The sequence below is a fragment of the Thalassophryne amazonica genome, chromosome 15 (assembly GCF_902500255.1).
Source record: "Thalassophryne amazonica chromosome 15, fThaAma1.1, whole genome shotgun sequence".
Classification (NCBI taxonomy): domain Eukaryota; kingdom Metazoa; phylum Chordata; class Actinopteri; order Batrachoidiformes; family Batrachoididae; genus Thalassophryne; species Thalassophryne amazonica.
The window spans coordinates 6,788,580-6,809,252 of NC_047117.1; the positions used below are offsets into that span (position 1 = coordinate 6,788,580).

At 41.9% G+C, this 20,673-nt stretch overlaps 1 protein-coding gene across 1 annotated transcript in view; it reads left to right on the forward strand.

Annotated features, from left to right (window-relative positions):
* The window catches only part of cacna1ab (calcium channel, voltage-dependent, P/Q type, alpha 1A subunit, b), a 225,545-nt gene that overhangs the window by 145,624 nt on the left and 59,248 nt on the right, over window positions 1–20,673 (forward strand). The window contains 6 exon segments of the mRNA XM_034187775.1: window positions 1,372–1,491; window positions 1,572–1,637; window positions 1,928–2,025; window positions 2,850–3,000; window positions 5,997–6,124; window positions 16,307–16,403. Of these exon segments, the coding sequence (XP_034043666.1) occupies window positions 1,372–1,491; window positions 1,572–1,637; window positions 1,928–2,025; window positions 2,850–3,000; window positions 5,997–6,124; window positions 16,307–16,403 (660 nt within the window).

The following is a 20,673-nucleotide window of genomic DNA, read 5'->3' on the forward strand; positions in this document are numbered from 1 at the left end:
ACAGCTAACAGCTCAAATATATATATATTATACAGCAATGGCCAACTTCTGAAAATTATGTTAATTTTGCAGTTCATACTTGCTTGGGGCTTCCTTTTGAATAACTGCATTAGTATGATGCTGCATGTTGGCGGTCAGCCTGTGGCACTGCTGAGGCAATGGCTACTTGTCAGTATCTTATGACAAGACACTTAATTTGTGTAATCCCAGTCCATGCAGCTATAAAGGGGTACCAGCCTGGACTGGCAAAGTAACATTTGATGGACTGGCATCACATCCATGCGGAATAATATCCGGTGATTAGCGCCGAGCCAACAGGCCTAAGAGCCTGTGTCAGATTTAGACCAATGGGTGCACATGAGTGCAAGTAAACCTGCTATTTAAAGACCACAGTGATGGATGTGAAAGTGAGAACTACATTGGTTGGGAACCATCAGTGACACTTGCGCTTCTTTGTATTGACCAAAGATGGGGTTCTAACTGCTCACAAACAAGATCAAGAGCGCTAGCTACATGCTATCTCGCCAAGCTAGCTGGTTTACCTGCTAGCTTGTGCAGGTGCTTTCCAGATAACAAGTTAACAGGTTTGGGTTGTGCCGCCTGTTGTGCATGTGCGCTGCACCCCTCTGCAGACAGGGTGTAGCTGTCCCACGCCATGCCTACGTCGAAGCTACTTGCTCATACGTGCTTTTTCTTTGCTTCCTGCTTCTCCTCCTCCTCCTGCGTCGTCTGTCAACCACAAGCTGCAACTTCACCGTGGAGTTTGGTAATTCCGCTGTCGAAATTATCCGTAAAATTGTAGAGACCGTGAACATACCGAAGAGTCCGGTCTCGAGACCTTAGAATCACTAATATACGATATACACAATGATCAACTGGTTGGAACTACCTGCTTCCAGTTCCAAAGTATCTCATGGAAAACTTTGGGTTTTGAGCTGAAGTCACAAAAATTGAACTACGTATACCAAATTTTTGGGTTTTTCTGATAATGGACTGATGACAATCAGGTAAAAACGATAATTTAAGGCATGCACCTGTGTGCTTGACAGTCATTCTGCTCTCCTGCTCCCTCTTGTGGCCTGCTTTCCCCACAAAAATCAGTGCATTTGTTTTTTTTTAAAAAAGCATTCTGCTCTACCAGATTGGATGATGATCTTTATGATTTTTCCTTCTTTTCTTCATTTTTCCCTTCTCTTGCCTTCAGTACCGTTAAGTTTGCTGATTGTTATATTCGGTTTGGTTTCCTCCTCCATTATCTCTCTGTTCCTCCACATTTTCTTCACTTTCCTTTTCTTTGTGTTTGGCAGAGCTTGGTTTCGATGACGCGATGTGTTTGACGGCACTATTTTTTTTTTTTCATCTCTGTTGTAGCAAAACAAACTTATCAACCTGAGTTTTCTCAGGCTGTTCAGGGCAGCTCGCCTCATCAAGCTCCTGAGGCAGGGAGAGACCATCCGGATCCTCCTGTGGACCTTCGTCCAGTCCTTCAAGGTTTTCCGTCATGGCCAAATGCATATATATACACACACACACACATAACCTGAAACTGACTGACGTTTCTACTCTGGTAGGCTCTTCCGTACGTGTGTTTGCTCATCGCCATGCTCTTCTTCATCTACGCCATCATCGGCATGCAGGTGAGTGATGCCCAAAAACCAAAATAAAACCAGCAAGGTCGTCAAACTTAAATCTCAATATTACAGTACATACAGTTAAAAGCAGAAGGTCCAACTTGGAGATTACAAATTTCCACCAAGGCCAGCAGTCTTTGGATTTTGTTTTGGCCTGAACGTGTGTGTGTGTGTGTGTGTGTGTGTGTGTGTGTGTGTGTGTGTGTGTGTGTGTGTGTGTGTGTGTGTGTGTGTGTGTGTGTGTGTGTGTGTGTGTGTGTGTGTGTGTGTGTGTGTGTGTGCGTGCGTGTGTGTAGTTGTTCGGGAACCTGGCTTTTGATGAGTCTGGAGAGAGTGCCATCAATGAGCACAATAACTTCAGAACGTTCATCATGGCCCTGATGCTGCTGTTCAGGTGAGTCTTCCAGACAAACTCTTTCTCTCGCTTTTATTTTGACATCAGCGCATAATTTTGTGGGGCTTCCTGCTTTTTTTCTTTATTCCTGTTTCTGTTATCCTGCAGAATGTATGCAATCTGGTTGGTTTGCATTTTTTTAAACATGTCTATTTCTGCTGTGAAGACATTTTAACATGGGCTTCTATGGCAAGTAACTCCTTTTTGGAGCCAACCTCAGATGGCCATTCTAAGGATCACAAGATTTTCCACTTCCAGGTTTCCTTCATTTCAGGCGGTCAGGGTTTGGGCTTGGCGGAGAAAACTGTTACGTCACACATGTCTTCTGTAGACTGTAGGCCATGACAGATGACAATCTCATTGGTTTATTTCATGTTACATCAAAAAAATACCCATAATTAGTCGACTCAGTACAACCCCTTCACCCTGCACCTTATTTTGCGCTCATTTATCCACCTTGTAGAAACTGAAGTACAGTTGGACTCAATCCAAATGCATTAGACTGTGGGCCGAGTAAAACAAAGCTCAGAGACAAAGTGAAGTTGAACCTGTTGCTGTGGGTGAGGTCATTTTTCTTGCTTGATCCACTGTGATAGGCCACAGGTTGACAAAGGAGTGGTCAAGAGTGCAAACCGATGGTGATGCAGATGAGATAAATTTGACGTTGTGTAGCCACAGTTATCTGAAGGAATAAACTAACATCACATTACCAAAGCATATAATTGTGAATGTTGTGTTTTCTGTTTTGTTGGATGTTTGCCTCCTTTAATCATGTAATGCTTTTTTTTTTCCCTCTCCCCCGGTGTGCACGCTGTGTGCTGCAGGAGTGCTACAGGGGAGGCGTGGCATGACATCATGTTGGCCTGTCTGGGAGGTCAACGATGTGACCAGGCATCAGGGAACACGGAACCAGAGTGTGGCAGCACATTTGCCTACACCTACTTCGTCTCCTTCATCTTCCTCTGCTCGTTCCTGGTGAGGAAACATCAGAATTCTCTTTGAAATATCTGGTTATCTATGCCTGTGACCATGGTCTGATTCTGAACTTTCCGCCAGACTTTTAGCTTCACTTTTCTTTACAGATTCATTTTTCCACAACGTGCAGGGTTGACAAACGATTTATTGAGATGCTATTATTTTGTCAGCCCAGTAAAATCTAAAGAAGTGCCATCTGGGTTTCAACCTAACCCATACGGCTGCACAGAGAGACCCCAATCCAAAAACCAGATGAGTTAGTGCAGATTACATGACCACAGGAAACCATTTACTTGAAGCCATTTAAGTTTGGGTAATTCAATTAACTCAACTATTCTCATGAGGTACATACTTGACTGATTTGATGCAAATTAGACAGCGCAGTCTCATTTAAGGGCAGGCATTAAAGGGGTAAAATATAACGCATATGATGTAATTTCTCTACTTCCGGGGAAAAAAACACAGCATTTTCTCTGAGATTTTTGGGAAATCACACACAAACAAAGTGAAATTGCAAAGAAAAAGTGATGATGCAGTGGAAAGTGGACATGTGTTTGTTTCTGACCCGGAGCTCAAATGTGTCAAGGCGGTTGTGCAGGCGAGAGAACGCAGCTACTCTGATTAGCTGTGTAGGCTAACACTTACCGACACGACCTCTCACATTCGCCTCGTCTTCCCTTCTCCAGTGGGAACCGAATAAACTGCACTTTTCTCGACTGCTTCTGTGATTGCAGCCGAAAACAAAACAATACAGCATTCTTCCATGTGAAGTTATGGTGGGTAAATGTTGTTTTTCTTTAATACTAATGCTGTCTGTTTTTTTTAGGAATATAAATTACTTCATGTATAATCTCTTACACAATAGCTCTGTGGCATGCAGAGGTAGCCAAGAACTGGTCCACGGGTCTCTTAGCACACCAGAAACCCGCTGTTCCACCTGAGCCATAGCTGCAAAACAGGATGCCTTTGTCACAAAAGTATTTACTTTTTTCTTGTTTAAATCCAGGATATATCATACTCTCTGATTCTGTTTCAGTACACAAACGACAAATCAAACAATAAAAAAGAGGCAAAGTTTTAATAAATCTCTCAAAAAAAAGATGAATTTTAACCACAAAAGTGAGCAATGTAAAAAGCAAACTGGACAGAACTGACAAATAAAAACTCAAGTAGCAACACTGAGCGATTGTGGCTGAAGTAGTACGAGGGTAGGCTGAAAAGTTCTAAGGCTCACCAAGAAGGAAAAAATGCCATTTCAATAAAACTTGGCATGCATTAAGTTCAACTCTTCTGATGACTAACTGTGTTATTTTCTTCCAGGTTGTGAGGTAGTTTGTGGTTCATAGCAAGTTTGAAAGTTCGTGGTAGAGGGAAACAGCAAAGATGGACAAAATCTGGCATCACGGTGTGATTAAGTACCTGCATAAGAAGGGGTTAAAGCCCAAGGACATTCATGCGGATATGGTTGCTACATTAGGGGATGAAGCTCCCTCCATATCTACAGTGCAGAAGTGGGCAGCTGAATTTAAGAGGGGCAGAGAGAGCCTTGAAGATGACCCAAGGTCTGGGCGGCCTGCAACAGCCACAACCCAGAAAAAGATTGACCTTGTTCATGAAATGGTGATGGACGACAGACGATCGACGATTAATCAGTTAGCAGATGCTGTGGGAATATCCCGTAAGAGAATTGAACACATTCTGCATGAAGAACTTGGAATGTCAAAGGTGTCAGCTCGGTGGGTGCCACGTCTTCTGACGCCTGATCAGAAACGCACCAGGCTAGTCATGTCCAAGGCAAAGTTGGCGCAATTTGAAGAGGATCCAGCCAATTACATGGAACGTTTTCTTACCCAGGATGAGTGTTGGGTTCACCACTTTGAACCAGAGACAAAAAACAATCAATGCAGTGGAAACACCCAAGGTCACCACCTCCAAAGAAGGCCAAGGTCGTTTTGTCTGCAGGGAAGGTCATGGTTTCAGTTTTCTGGGATGCCAAGGGCATTGTGTTCGTGGACTATCTTGAAAAGGGACAAACAATAAATGGACAGTACTATTCTAACCTGCTGAGACAGTTACACGAGGCTATCAAAAAGAAGCGACCAGGAAAGCTGACGAAAGGGGTGCTGTTCCATCAAGACAATGCCCCAGCTCACAAGTCAATAGCGGCCATGGCCACTATCCACGAGTGTGGATTCGAACTGGTAGATCACCCACCATACTCCCCTGACTTGGCACCCTCTGACTTTCATCTGTTCCCAAACCTGAAAAAAAAACTCGGCTGGGAAGCACTATCGGAGCATTGATGAGGATGATGGCTGCCGTTGAGGACTATTTTGACTCTCAAGATGAAAGCTTCTATGCCAAGGGAATCGAAGCACTCAAGCACTGCTGGAAGAAGTGTGTGGAGTTACAGGGAGACTATGTAGAAAAATAACTCTGAATTTGTTCAATTCGACTACTGCATCATAGTCAGCCTTAGAACTTTTCAGCCTACCCTCGTACAGCGGGTTATATGCAAACTGAAAGGTTGACTGTTCAATTCCTGTGTATTGTAACAAGAAATGCACATTTATTTAGTCCTCAATTAAGACACACAAAAAACCCCAACAAATAGTGCTAAGATGATAAAATGTTTAACTTGGAAAACGCAACTTTTACTGAATTCTGAGTGATTTTATATTTACAGTTTCAGATGATTTCAGGAATACAGTGAATGAATGTAAATACTTCAGGCTATCAATGGATGATATGAGTGAATCTCACACAAATAAATCGTTATTTTCACTATATTTGAATAGTTGTTTTTCATGCTTGAATTATTTAACTGAAGTTAATTTTTTAGAGGCGATTGGTTTCCACAAATTGTTTGAATTTAACAAACTTATTAGGTTCGACATTACGTGGCTCAGACGGTGAAACCCGTCCTCTTAATTTTATATCTGTGGGACGTGTTTCCGAGCCCCGTTTGAGCACTAAGAGCAGAATGTGTTTTTCAGATGCTGAATCTGTTTGTTGCCGTCATCATGGACAACTTTGAGTACCTGACGAGAGACTCTTCTATCCTGGGGCCGCATCACCTGGACGAGTATGTAAGGATCTGGGCCGAGTACGACCCGGCTGCCTGGTAAGTGCTGCACATGCACGCACACGCACATACACACACACACACACACACACACACACACACACACACACACACACACACACACACACACACACACACACACAAACACACACAATAGAGCAGACACATGTTTCTTTACTGATGCGCACACATGCATGTAGTCATACAGGCATATGAACAAATCTAGAAGCACTTGTTCACACACACCGAAACTGTTTCTAGAATACTGTAGGCTGCACGCTGATCGTCCCACACTGAGTGTAAAAATGTAACTTTTGAATTTCTCTCCTGTCCCAAAATGGCCGTGATGATGTCATCCTGAAGTGTAATGATAATGCAGAGTCGATGTCTTTCGGTCGTAAGAGCGCACAGCGAGACATTTAACGTAACAAATGATCTAAATGATGACGTTTTTCCTGTCTCTCTCTCTGTCTCTCTGTTCTCCCTCTCCCTCATTCGAACTGTATATTTCTCTCTTCTTCTTCTGCGCTCTTAAATGTATGAGAGAGAAAGTGATTGTGAACATTCACATAAGGTCCAGTTTGTGTTACACATCCTTCTCCAGTGATTGATGGTTGAAGCTTGGCGATGTTGACTGTCTCTCAGGGCTACTTTAGTCCAGTTACAATATTCACCTTTCAACCAAAAATGCCCAGGCAATTCCTTACACAACATGGCGGATGAAAATAACAGGTTGCATCTCAGTTTAGGGGCCACAGTCTTTGAGGGCTGCATTTTTCGGCTGCGTGCATCAGAGTGGCAGGACAGCTCTGTCTCATTTCAAAGACAGAGCTGTCTTTGAATTACAGAATGCTCCATGGGCTGGGCCGTCTCATTTCAGAATGGTTGGTTCGGCCTCCACAGTTTTTAAAGGCCAGAACTTTGTAGAATGCAGCCTTCAAAGGATGCTGCCCCTGAATTGAGGCACAGCCACAGTGACTTCCTGTGGCTTCTGCAGCCATTACTGCAGTGTGACTGTAGCTCACATCTTCACACATAAATATCTGACATCCCAGTTTTAATCTTGAGAGTGCATAGTTCTGCTACAATACCTATAATGCCCAAAACCATTATGACCACTGCCAAATTTCTCTTCTCAGTTTACCTCGAGTTCCTAGTTATGCCATAAGGCACATTTAAGGGAGAAAAGGAAAACTTAGATCATAAAGTTAAAGAAGGAGATAAAAGGAAAGATTTAGAGGAAGATGTCTACTTACTCACTCACTCGTCTTCAATCGCTTATCCGGGATCGGGTCGCGGGGAGAAGATGACTGTCACCACTAAAATTTCATCAACTCTTTAATGACCAAAGTACCATCTGCTCACATATTCATCTCTGCAGAGGTAATTATTTCAGAAAATAACTAACTTTGATCACATATTAATAAGAGACATTATTTTGCTCACAAACAAGCTCCGTGTCATCATTATGTAGCGAGCTGCATGCTCAGTAGCCAAGCTAGTTATGTTTCGTAGTTGCAACGAGGCTGTGCTAGCAAGCCTGATAAAGAGCTCTAACGTTATCTGACTAACACATATTAACAAAATACATTATTTCGTTCACAAACATGCTCAATGGCCTCATTATATTGTAAGCTGCATGTGAAGTAGCCAAGCTAGCTGGTGTTTCAGAGTAGGAACTGGGCTATATTAGCACATCTGCTAGAGAACTCCATTATCTGATCACCATATATTAGTAAAATGTATTATTTTGCTAGAAAACAAGCTCAACAACATCATTATATAAGGAGCTGCATGCCCAGTAGCCAAGGCGGTTGGAATGTCATTGTAGCAATTAGGCTAGGCTAGCTACTCTGACAGAGAGCTCTAACATTCCCTGAAGAACACATATACAAAATACATTAGTTTGCTCGCACACAATCTCTGCAACATCATCATATAATGAGCTGCGTGCTCAGGAGCCAAGCTAGTTGGGTTGTCATCGTAGCAAATAAGCTAGGTTAGCTAGATTGATAATTCTAATGTGAGCTAGTCAATCTTGATTCTTTTAAAAACAAGCTCGGTGATAACAACAATAACGTGAAATGACTGATTTTCAGATAACCACAAACAATATTGTTCTAGCTTTGAAAGACCTCAGATGATTATAGCATGACGTAGCTCATGTAGCAACTAGGACAGGTGTTTCAGCACAGCTTTTAATTGATGGTAAAGGTATATTTCCAGGTGTCTGCAGTTTTCCATTGTGTTGATTTACTTTGTTCCAACAGCGATTACATTGGAGTGAATTTATTTTTGCACAGTTTCTCCAGAAAAAAAAATGCTAGTGTGACCAAGCTAACCACCTGAAACCTCTCTTTCTTGGTCTGATCTCCTCTGGTTCTCTTTCTTTCTCTCTGTGTTTTCTGTTTGTTCATCTAACTTCCCCTCCTTGTATTTTTCTTGCAGCGGGCGCATACATTATAAGGATATGTACAGTTTATTGCGAGTTATCTCCCCTCCCCTGGGCCTTGGCAAGAAATGCCCACATAGGGTGGCCTGCAAGGTTTGAACCAAACCCCTAAAGCACAAACTAAAACGCAACCTGCTCGCCTTTAAGAGACTGGAATGATTGTCGCTCTTATCACCTCTTAAACAGATTCTTTCCTGCTTCAACGTCAGATTATTTTCTCTTTTTTTTTCTCTTTTTTTGGGGGGTGGGGGGGGGGGGGGGTTAGTGTTCAAGTTTGCATTATTCATTCTTTTGGTCTCATTTCACCATTGAATCATTTTTGGGGGTTTCTGTTGTAAACTGGATGCATTCTGACATGACAATGAGAATGTTTGGGACAATGCAGAAATGCGCACATACTGTATGTTTTTGTACACATGAACGCACACCTTGTAGCGGTGTATGAAGCATGAGGTGGTGCACTGCACTTGCTATTGTCTTCTGACTGAACGCTGGGGAAATATACTGATGTGTCCACTTTTAATTCAGTATCATGTAAAGACAGAGTCTCTGTCTTTTATTTCTGCTTGCTGTCTAATTTTGCCTGGTGGGGGAGCGGGGGGAGCAGTGTTATTGAATGGATTTGGTTGTGGGAGGTCGGGGTTACTTTGGTGCAGAGCCATCGACAGAGAGTGTTGTACTGTCACCATGGAAACCTACTTAGCAATAGGCTAGCTCAATGTAATGGCATTTCCTTAGCAACGCGCTTAGTGACGGTGGAATCTAGCTCTAAACATTGATAATAATTCTCGAGATCGGCACCGCACACTTTGGCGAAGTGGCCAGTTTGCACTTTCGTGACTGTACGCTTGGTGAAAACACACTCAGGCTGTACAATTGTCTATTGAAATCAGCTGGTTTGCGTTTGTCTCTAACTTGCTTCCATCAGCCAGCTGACAGCTCTCATTGCCTGGAACAGATTTATACACCAAGCTGACCTGAAATGAACCATTGTACATTAAATTGACTTTATTGATGAGTCTAACTCCTTTGAAAAGTGACCATATTACATGTATTTGTATGGAGTTCGCTGATGCTTTCACCGACAAAACCCACCCCTCGATGTTAAATGCTCGACCTAGAGAATATGCTCAGATACACAACAAATTCTAACACCTTGGTCAGATGAGCTACAAATGAGGGGGCCAACAAGCAGTGTGCGTTGGTCGCTTCATGGGCGTTCCCAGGCTTGTCCACCTGGTGGTTACTTTGTGATACTGTGCAAAATGTTTAATGACCCCGAGACTGTCACTACAAGTTTTGCCTCCATGCTTGACTCCTTGATTGAACCAAAGTATGATTGATGTGTTTCAGTAAAATTTATGTCATGCTGATGCTTCTGTATTGATATTTAGCTTGCAAACGTGATGAGAGTAAGACCTTGTCCACACAGTCGATCTTTTACTTTGTTGTTTTTAAAAAATGTTCCATAAACAAAGCACCTTTTCAAGAAATATCTGTGTACACACTAACCCACTGAAAATGACTTAAAATGCAGTAGTAGTAGTAGTAGTAGTAGTAGTAGTAGTAGTAGTACTAGGGCTGGTGGCACACTGGCCACTTGTCTTGCCCACTCTGATTTAAAATTAATGAAGTTTGGTCATTTTGCCTCTGTCTCTTGTAACTAATGTAATTTTGCAATATGCATCGAGTTGATAGATGAACTGCTGTAGAAACCACAGTATGAACAATGGTGGGCACAGCTAACCAAAAAGTTAGCCTCCATATCCGCTAAGCCACAAACTGAAAAGTTAACTTTTATAACTTTTAGAATGCAAAACCCATAAACTACAAAAAAATGTAGCTTTTAATATTGACTTGGTCAACTATCAGCTACTGATAAGCCAGTTTCGAGTTGAAGCGCCAGAGGGGCTGCTGGGTAAATTCAAAGGCGATCACAAACACAAAATGAAGACATGACAAATAAATAAATAGCAAATAAAACCCCAAACACTGTCATCATCTTTATTAAAAGCAGCAATTCGCAGTATTAGAAGTCACACTTTATTATATATTATATATTTATAAACCATTAACGGTGCTACGAGTCACCCGTATTGTGATCACAAACACAAAACAAATGCACAAAAAATAAATAAATAAAAATACTGACTTTTGAGCTGCTTACGTACCGTTTTTTTTTCCCCCACAGTGTAACTTCTTGTCTTCTTATCAGAGCTTGTGTACTTTGACCTGTGAACCAAAAGTGTTAGCTAGATCTCTGCGGTCATAAATAGGAGCTAACATGTATGATTTTAGGGTTTACAAACATTTTTGACTGTTAAATTTATTCACTTTACCAGCAAAAAAAAAATGTTAGTGGACTGAAAGTTAGTGGAACTAAATTTAGCAGAAGCTAATTGGTCCGCTGATGGTATTCCAAGTTAGCTGAAAAGCTAATCTGCATAACAAAAACATTCGCTTTGCTAATTAGCAGTTAGCAGATTAGCGTGACTGTGCCCACCACTGAATATATGTACATCTACTTGCCCAAATTTAGAGTTTTGTTCCATTCTTGGCTGTGCATGAAAACATTATGAAGCCTTTATAAGTATAAATTAGTGTAATTTTGAGCTTTTTTTTTAAAGGAGTTCTCACGCACGCATCTTCAACCGCTTACTCCAATCAAGGGTTATGGGGTAAGGAGTTCTTCACATGCCAAAAAAGGGATGACCCATCACCACTGCCATGTTGATTGACTGTTTGGAACAGGAAGTTGTGGTTACTAGTTAGGCTGTTCTACTAGAATTTAAGTAAGACTTTATACTATATACTGTATGTGTGAAACAGAGGTACCAGAGTCTTCAGGATTTTTTTTTTTTTTTTTTGCTTCTGCCGCTGCAGTGCTGGAGCTGTTGAAACAGGTTCCACCTGACCTTGCATGGATCCAAAGCCTTTGCTATGCAGTTACAGGTTCTGGTCACAGTCCTGCCATCTGCAGATGTTTTTGGATGACTCTCCCATTGTGGGCTGCATCGGCAGTAACCAGGAGGCTGAGTACAGGAGTGTGTGGACAGGTTTGTGGAGTGGTGCAGACTCAACCACCTGCAGCTCAGTGTATCTAAGACAAATGAGCTGTTGGTGGACTTCAAAAAATGGAAGACCCGTCTGAACCCAGTTACCATCAGTGGAACTGAGGTGGACATTGTGGACTACTACAAGTACCTGGGTGTCCACATAGACAACTAACTGGACTGGACTGTAGATGCTGTGTAAAAGAAAGGTCAGAGCCAACTGTACTTCCTCAGGAGGCTCAGATATTTCAGTGTTTGCAGAAATATGTTGCAGATGTTTCACCACTCGTGGTCTCCAGTGTCATCTTCTACCCTGTTGTGCGCTGGGGCAGCAGGTTGAAGGCAGCTGACATGAACAGACTCAACAAGCTCTTCATGAGAGCTGACTGTCCTGGTAGTTGAGCTAGAGTCTCTGGTGGAGCTGTCAGAGTGGAGGATGTTGAGGAAACTGCTCAGCATCCTGGACAGCACCTCCCATCCCTTGCATGCCACACTGATATCCTGTCAGAGCACCTTCAGTCGTAGATTGACATCACCGAGGTGCACCACAGAATGCCACAGGAGGTCTTTCCTACCTGTGGCAATCAGACTGTGCAATTCCAACCCCCTCTGCAGGATGAACACATAATGAACAGAGTTATTCAGTTACTCAGTTATGTGCAATTTTGTCAAACATCTTGTGCAAATGTCTTTTAAACAAACAAACCAAACCATTGTTCACTGTTTACTGTCACTGTTTCATTACTCTGGCAAAACAATTTCCTTTGGGATAAATAAAGTTCATCTTATTCTTATTCTTGCAACACCACAAGTGATGATATGCAAGTGAAGTAGTTTTTTTATTTCTCTCAAGATATGTCTGCGAACATACACTGGCACACATCCACTATATCATGGAACTGCCTTGGGTCCTGCATGACAACCATCCAGGCCGACAACAGATCCATCCCTGCCTCTTGAAAGTAACCCTCTACCTACTGCAGGCAGGTGAAAAGGGAGCATCCCCCTTGGACTTCTCCAGCTGTGAGAGTCCTCAACACTCAGGCACCACCATGCTGGATGTGCAGAGAAACACGCGGCATGGCCAAGATGTTGTAGCTGACACTCCCTCACAATTCAGTTAGTACTGCTTAACTTAGTCTTCCTACATAACTGCTCCTCTGAAGAGACCTAGTACCAAAGACATCCAAGTCTCACAACCATAGACGGGAAGCATTAAGACCCTAGAGACCTGAACCTTTGTTCTCCTGCAATGATATTGGCATCACCAATCCAACCCTATCTCACAGCATTTTGTTCTTGGCATCATGAAATGTACATTAAATCTATTGGTTCATGCTACCATCAGGGAAAGTGTCACAGTTTCGTAACAGGAGCACAAATTTGTGTCGTTACGGGCGCACGAAATGTGGGGTGACATGGGGGGGGGGTCTGTGGGGTTATGGTTAAGTTAGGGTTAGGGTTAGGGTTAGAGATAGTGAAACAAAAATTACACTGTCACGAAAAGTGTCTGATTTCATGACCGTAGCATGAAAAAAACAATCGTGAGACTGGGCTGCAGCAATCATGTCTGTCCAGCAAACTCATGACCCCACCAGCTTTTTCCAGGCACTTCTGGATCTCAAAGATCGAAGATCCAGAGACATGATATATGTCACTGCTGAGATAAGTGAAAGTTCAACAGGACACTTCTGATGGCCGAGTTCAGGAAGCCCTTCAAAACCGGATCATAGACCTGATCTGGGACAATCACAGCCCTCATTTCTCTGGTCAGGACAAAAACTGGTTTTAAAAATCCTGCAGGCTCTGGTGAATTTAGTGTCTCACACACTGGATAGAGTACAACGGACCTGACAACAGCAGAAACTATGTGACAGCAATACGCAGCTCTGTTTGTGGCTCTGCTCGTGGGGAAATAAGAAAAGGGGGCCGAGGGTTGTGTGTGTGTGTGTGTGTGTCTCTGTGTGTGTGTGTGTGTGTCTCTGTGTGTGTACGGTTTAGGACACTTTACCAATAAAAGGCTCCGTGTCCACCAGACACCTCTTTAAGACTCTGTGCAGCTCAGATGTTTGTGGGAAGTGTTGTCCCGCCACAGCATTTGTGCCTGTAACAATGACAAAAGAAGGTTTTATTTCCTTAATGTGGTAAAAGTAACATTTTTGTGTAAAAATAATTAAGTTTAACTTCAATGAGGTAATATGCACTCTTAAACATTACTTTTCTTACTATAATAATAATAATAATAATAATATTATTATTATTATTAATAGTTTTATTTGTATAGTACTTTTCACAAGAACAAAGTGCTTCGCAAACCAAACCACACTATCACGAGTTAATAAAAAAAAATAATTTAAAATAAATTGCATAAAATCCCAATTAAACAATGCACAACTAAACATTAAATATTTCCCACAATCAGCAATCACGGGCAGCTGAGGAAAGGTGTGTGTTTTAAATGAGATTTAAAAATATCAGTAGAACTGATTACCCTACACATGAAATTTTTGCAGGTGTTTCAGTTTATTTTATTTTTTATATAATTTAATATGCAACAATTATTACATAATTTTCATATTTTTTCACACTGAGAAATTTCACCTGCTGCCCATCTTGCACGGGGAGAAAATTATTATTATTATGAATAATTCTTTTTCTCCCTAAAGGTATCTGGAGGTCAGAAAACACAAAGTGTTACAAAGACCAAACTAGCAAGTAGGTCTGAAATCACCGCCACTACTCAAATAAAAAAGTACCATCATTGTCCTTGCGGTGGCGCTATAATAACCACTGTTACTTTTTGGCTAAAAACATCTGAACTGTGTCGTACAATCAAATTTCTTTTGTTAATGGATTCTTTGGCTCATTCTGGAGCTATGTCAATAGGCCACGCCTATTTGCCCCTTGATAGTTTTTCCACCATTTTGGATTGTTTCTAAATCTGTTTGTTTGTTTATTCGCTACTTCTCCTACAATTTTTGCCATAATATTTTGCACATACCATGTTTGGACCGAGCTGCACTAAAGTTAGCGTATGGATTTATGGATCTTCTTTTCCGTTTTGCTGTTATTGGCTGCCACAGTTGAATGGGTGTGGCCTAATTCACTAAATGTGGTACAGCTCATGAAGGACTTACTCTTTTGACATAAAATGTGGGGGATGTGATCGGTATGGCCTTTTTCAAATACCTTAAGAGTCCTGATGGGGGCGCTACAATCACTGCCGTAGTCTTTTGGCAATAACTACTGAACTTCATATCCTAGAATTGCAGTTCCTTTTTTTCTGGTGTTCCTTGTGGCCAGTCACATCCAACCATGTTGGCCCCGCCTACACCTATTTTGTAGCCTTGCAGCCATTTTGAAATATTCCTACTCTTCACTAATACTTTTTTTTTTTTTTTGCTCAGAGACCATAAAAGTTCTGGCAATGAATCTTGTCATGTAGCTTCCACAAGGCACCCACTACTCTTGAAAAAAATTACACTTGGTGGTGCAGTAATAACTACATATACATTTTGGTTAATTACTTTTGAAGTGAAACACATAAAATCAAAAGTTTGTTTTGCCAATAGATATCATTTGGGGCGGGAGAAAAAATGCAATTCCATGCAACCACCAGGTGGCACCATGATCATTGGATAGCGCCAAGAAAAGCATGGCTGAGAGAAGCGACGTCTCTGTTAGCATGCTAAGTGGCAAAAATAGGTCATCAAGACCGTTTATGACCCAGAAGTTCTAATCTTTGTTTTAAGACCTTTTTTGAGTACATTGATGAGGTAGAAACGCCACAGGGCTTAGTAATATGCAGCCTAAAATTTTGACGTTAAAATTATAGCTGTTGTGCTGCTTTGTTCACTGTTGGAGCCCACGAAGTCCGACAGCGGAGTGCCACCCTGCAGAGCACTTATATCAAAAGCCTCTGTTCACACTTCAAATTTTATTTTGCTTCTTTTTGGTTTATGGAACAAGTTTTTCAGTCATCAAATCAAAGCGTCAAACAGGTGTGGGGGAAATGTTTAACTATGGAACCCAAACCTTCCGTCTGACATCTGAGGCTCAGCTGAGGTGCGCCTCCTGGTGGACACACAGCCTCAGTTACGTGCTGCATTGACTTACCATTATGACTCACCCCGACCTCTGCAGCGGAGCTTTTCTTTGCCTGGCAGAAGCCGCGCTGCCAGTTCTATCCGAGCGGTGAAAGAGGGCAAACACGGGAAGAAAAAAGAATTCTGACTCCCCCTTTTCACCTCGTATAGAACGGTGTCTCAATGACTAACTAAAATAAACGGTAACACCTCCACCTCCAGTTCCTGACCTTTCCCCCCCATCCCCCCCCCCCCACCAGACTAAAAAAACTGAGCCACGTAACACACCTCCTCCTTATCTCTCTTTCTCTTTTCTCTCACCACAGCAACCACATAACCACAGCGATCAAAACAATAACCTCTGTGTGTTTGTCCCCCCCTCCCCTCCTTTCCTTTGTCGGTTTCTTTCTTTTTTTTCTCCTCACCCCCCGGCCCCACCCACCCACCCACTCACCTGGTGCCCCCCACCCCCTCGTCCTCCTCCTCCTCCTCCCTAACCCTCATTATTATTCTTTCTTTCGTTTTCACGTCGTCCGTCTTTGTTTGTTCTGTCTGTCGTGTGTGTGTTTGAATGACTGTATGTGTGTGTGCACATTTGTGTGCGTGTGTGTGTGCTTTGTGGCCACTCCAGCGGCCGGATCAGTTACACAGACATGTATCAGATGCTAAGACACATGTGTCCGCCGCTAGGCCTCGGGAAGAGGTGTCCCGCCCGGGTCGCCTATAAGGTAGACTCGCCCCCCACCTCACCCCCCCCTCAGCCACCACCCCACCTCTTTCTCTCCCACCTCCCCTCCATCATTCCCTTTTCCCTCCCCGTCGCTGCAGAGGCTAATCTCTCCCCTCATCTTCTGACATCTTCTGTCCTCTCCCTCCTCCTCTCCTCCACTCGTGTCCCTCCTCCACCCTCTCCCTCATCCCAGCGGTGTTCTCCTCATTGTCTGTTGATGGTGGTTGTGGTGGTGGTGGTGGTGGTGGTGAGCGCTGTCCTCTCTTCTCTCTCTCTCCGGCCGCGGGGATGGAGGGATGGGCTTCTGTCGTGCAGTGAAGTGAAGTGATAGTGGCGTGGTAGTGAAGCCTCTTGATTTATTTCATCGTTTATTCCCGTCAGGCCGCAGGAGTAAAGGAACGGAGGAGGCTTTGCCCGTCCTTCTGCAACCCGCATGGGTGCGTGCATGCACACACGGAATACTCAAAAACTATATATCAACATTTCAGTAACGCTCTGAGGAGGCGTGTCCCTTTTTGTCCTTTCAAATTGATGAAATCTTCTTGGAATGTTTTAGAAATGATCTTAGCGCATTTTAACATCAGATTTTTCTTGTGAGCTCCCAAACTGATGACGTCTCATCACAGGTTGTACAAGACTGACTTCCTGTCTCACTGTTTTCAAAAATTAAAAAATAAATGCAGAACAAAACAAAAATCTTCTTTCCCGACTTGTTCATTTTCTCAGCACCGTCATATTAACGTGACGTTATGAACTCACGGCGGGGTCTGGAGCGACGACCCCCAAGTCCCGACTCTTATTTTTCCCCACGTTGTGAACCCAAATCAGCTGACAGAACTCCAAAAAAAAACAAACAAAAAAAAAACCTGAGGAGCTGATCACCTTCACAAAGCTGATGAACTCCCAAACAAAAAGTTAGTGAAAGTTACATATTTACATTCATCTTTTGACTGCGGCTACATGACATTATTTCAGTTAGTTCAAACTAAATTAATTTAAGTCTTAATATATAAAAAAAAGACCTCAAAGCAGAAATGCAGCTCCAGCGCAGTTCCTTAATGGTCCTGTATAGTACTGTTACCACTACTAAAGTCTAAAAAAAGGAACTGTTGTCTCAACTAGAAAAATTGATGTAACAATTTGCATAGATTTTTTTTGTTATTTCAACTTAGTTATTTCAACTTTCAACTGAGTTAATGCCACCTGACATCTCTAGTTAAGTTCAAATAACTTAAAAAATCTATGCAAAATGGCACATCACTTTTTCTCATTGAGACAGCGGTTCATTTTTTAGAGTGCACTTTGGGTGTCAAAATCCAAGCCCTCATCCAGGTCTTGACATCTAAGGATCTATCTAAGGATCTAGTAGGGTATCGCCTGTTGGGGTGGAATATGGTGGGGACCTTGTGTGTCCCGAGGCTGCTACAGTAACCATGAAGGCCCAACAGGAACCCTGAACATGAGACAGCTAACAGGACTCTGATGAAACAAGACGTCCTCAACAGTGAATCAGGTAGGGGAGGTGAAGGCGGATGAAGGCTGCAGGAGGTCCTCAGACTCCGATCATCTGCGATTTCCGAGCCAACGGACCAGGCTAAGCATCTGTCAAAGACTGTGCGTTTGTCTGCGTGCAAAGACATTCATTCCCATATTAAACAAACCCACGCTTAGGCATCTCTATTGACCCTAGATGTGGAATTCTACCATCCCATCCAGGAATTGAGCAAGAGATAATGTTTTTTTTTTGCCACTGAGTGATTGCCACGATGACTATTACTCCTACTCTTCCTTTTTTAAACTTTTTTTTTCTGACTGTATAAAAAGCCAGTGACTAAACAAAGAAAAGTTGAACAAATGGTGGAAACTACACTCCAGTCAAATCCAGGAAGAAAAAAAAACATAAATGAAATAAAAGCAGATCACAAAGGAAAAAGCTTAAAAGAACAAACTGCATCAAGCCCTTTTTTCATCTTTTCCACAAAATTTAATGATCTCTTCTTCCTCCTCTTTCTTTCGTTTTCCTTCTTCCTTCTTCCATGTTTCATTCATTCACTAATTTTATGCCACTAATCCGGGTCCGGGTGGCAGTAGCAGTCTTCTGTTTTTTTTTGTTTTTTTTACTCAAATAAATTGTTGTGTTAGTTGACTCATTTGAGTTAACGGAACTTAAAATTTTTTAGGAAAATTGGTCCCGTGAAGGTTTTCTTTTTTTTTTTTTTGCTAAACTTTTTGGGTGTACAGTGAGGTACTAACTATTCCTACAGCCTATTTTATTTCCTTATATTTACAAGAAAGGAAACATTTAATTCATCGAATCCAAACACAGTCATATGTCAGTAAAACATCGTTTGATTATAGATTTATTTGTCTGAAGTGTATTTTTTAAAACTGCTCAAGGATCTCAGGAATGCTGTACTGCATGTTTTCTTCAGTATCGACATTATTTAATATACCGTGCACTAAAATGATGACAAAACTCCTATAAAATCTGTGTTTGGGATTAATATAAGGTTGGTGTTTTGCAGTCTACTTGAAAATAAAAGGCATCAAACAGTGAGGTTTTTTTTATTGTATTTTATTTAATTAGTACATCACACAGCGCAAACTTTTGCTTATGATGCGGGTACAGAATGACCGGTAAGGATGTCTTCAATCCTTTGTGCCTCTTATTCCTGCGGCTGGCGCTAAAGTGCACACATGCACACATTGCCACACACGTTACATTCATAACATATGAAAATAAAAATTACTTGCCCTTTTTAGTTTAGGGGTTGTTTTTTTTTTTTCGACAGGCAGTGAAAAGCTTTAGGTCGAACATTTCAGCGCTTTCTGGTCCACTTTTTTCCGTCCTTTAAACACTAACACTCACTCCTCATTTTTGTTTCTCTGACATCCAGATTCTTTGTTGCAAACATCAACTGATACAGAAAATGTTTAATCGAAGCAAAGAAGTTGCAAAAAAAAAAAAGCTCTGGGGTAAAAAAAATAGCAGCAAAGTTACAAATCGCTTTACAGGAGGCAGGGAATCTGATAAAGAAATAAAAGTATCCATACAAACCATCTAATTCCCCTCAACCTTTCAGAAGACTTTAACTTCTTTTTTTTCTATGATGTTCCATTTGGCTAATTTACATACTGAACAATCAGATATGTTAATCGGTTACATTTTTATCAGTAAAGAGACACTTTTTTTAGTGTAGGTGAATAATATCAGTGGCATCTAAGTGATGTGTTTTAATGTTTCCTCTGATGGATCAGAAAGCTGTATTGCACGAAGCTTCAGCAGTATCTAAACTTATCTAAACAAGGTAATATATCCGTGGACATGAGACAATTAGGGCTATGTGCGGGTTTGGGTAGAATCAGCAACAGGTCCTGGGAGGAGGAGCCAAGATAATCTTGACCTTGACATTGATTGACCTTTCACAATTTGACCTTGCTGAGCAATCCCAAAACCAACCTCCATGTGTGTTAAGTGTGATTGAAGAGAAGGACTCTGAGGAGTTTTCCTTCCCGCTGTTGCAGCGTGCTTGCTCTGAGTGGGTTGGGTACGTTTAGACTTTGACCTTCTTAGGTGCCTTGGGTCAATTTATATTGTGATTTAAATTGACTGCATTTCTACATGCTCTAAGTACTTCACAGTTATTGCCTCCATTTACTTCCCAGCTGAGGTCGCTACCATTTTACAGCTGAGTCATGCCAGTTAAGTGTCTCGTCCAAAGAGACAGACAGGTCGCATGAGTGGGATTTGAACCCAGGTCTAGATATTGGCAGGACAGTTCCTTATTCATGGAGCTACCCACTGTATATTTAAGTCTGTGTTTAGTGCAGACCAGAGTGAAGAACTATCATTTTGTTCCTTTACCCAGTGACCATAACCCCATTTGATTGGCCTTTGGTAAACTTGACTTTGCTAGGCAGTCCAGAACTCATCATCACAGGGTGCCACAATTTTGGTGCAAAATTTAGACCTTAATGACCTTGACCCCAGTGATTTTAGACCTTTCAACCCCAGTTACCTTGACGTTTGCAAAAACAAATCCTTTAAAGTCAATTTTGGGGTTGACCATCATCCATATATCAAGTCTGATGGACATCAGCCAAAGGACATGGGATCTGGAACGCACAAGCAACCATTTAAGAAATCAGGAAAAAAAAAATTGTGGCAGTCAGTAACGGTTACTTTTTTAGACCAAGCAGAGGAAAAAAATATGGACTCACTCAATTCTGAGGAATAAATTATGGAATCATGAAAAACACAAGAACAC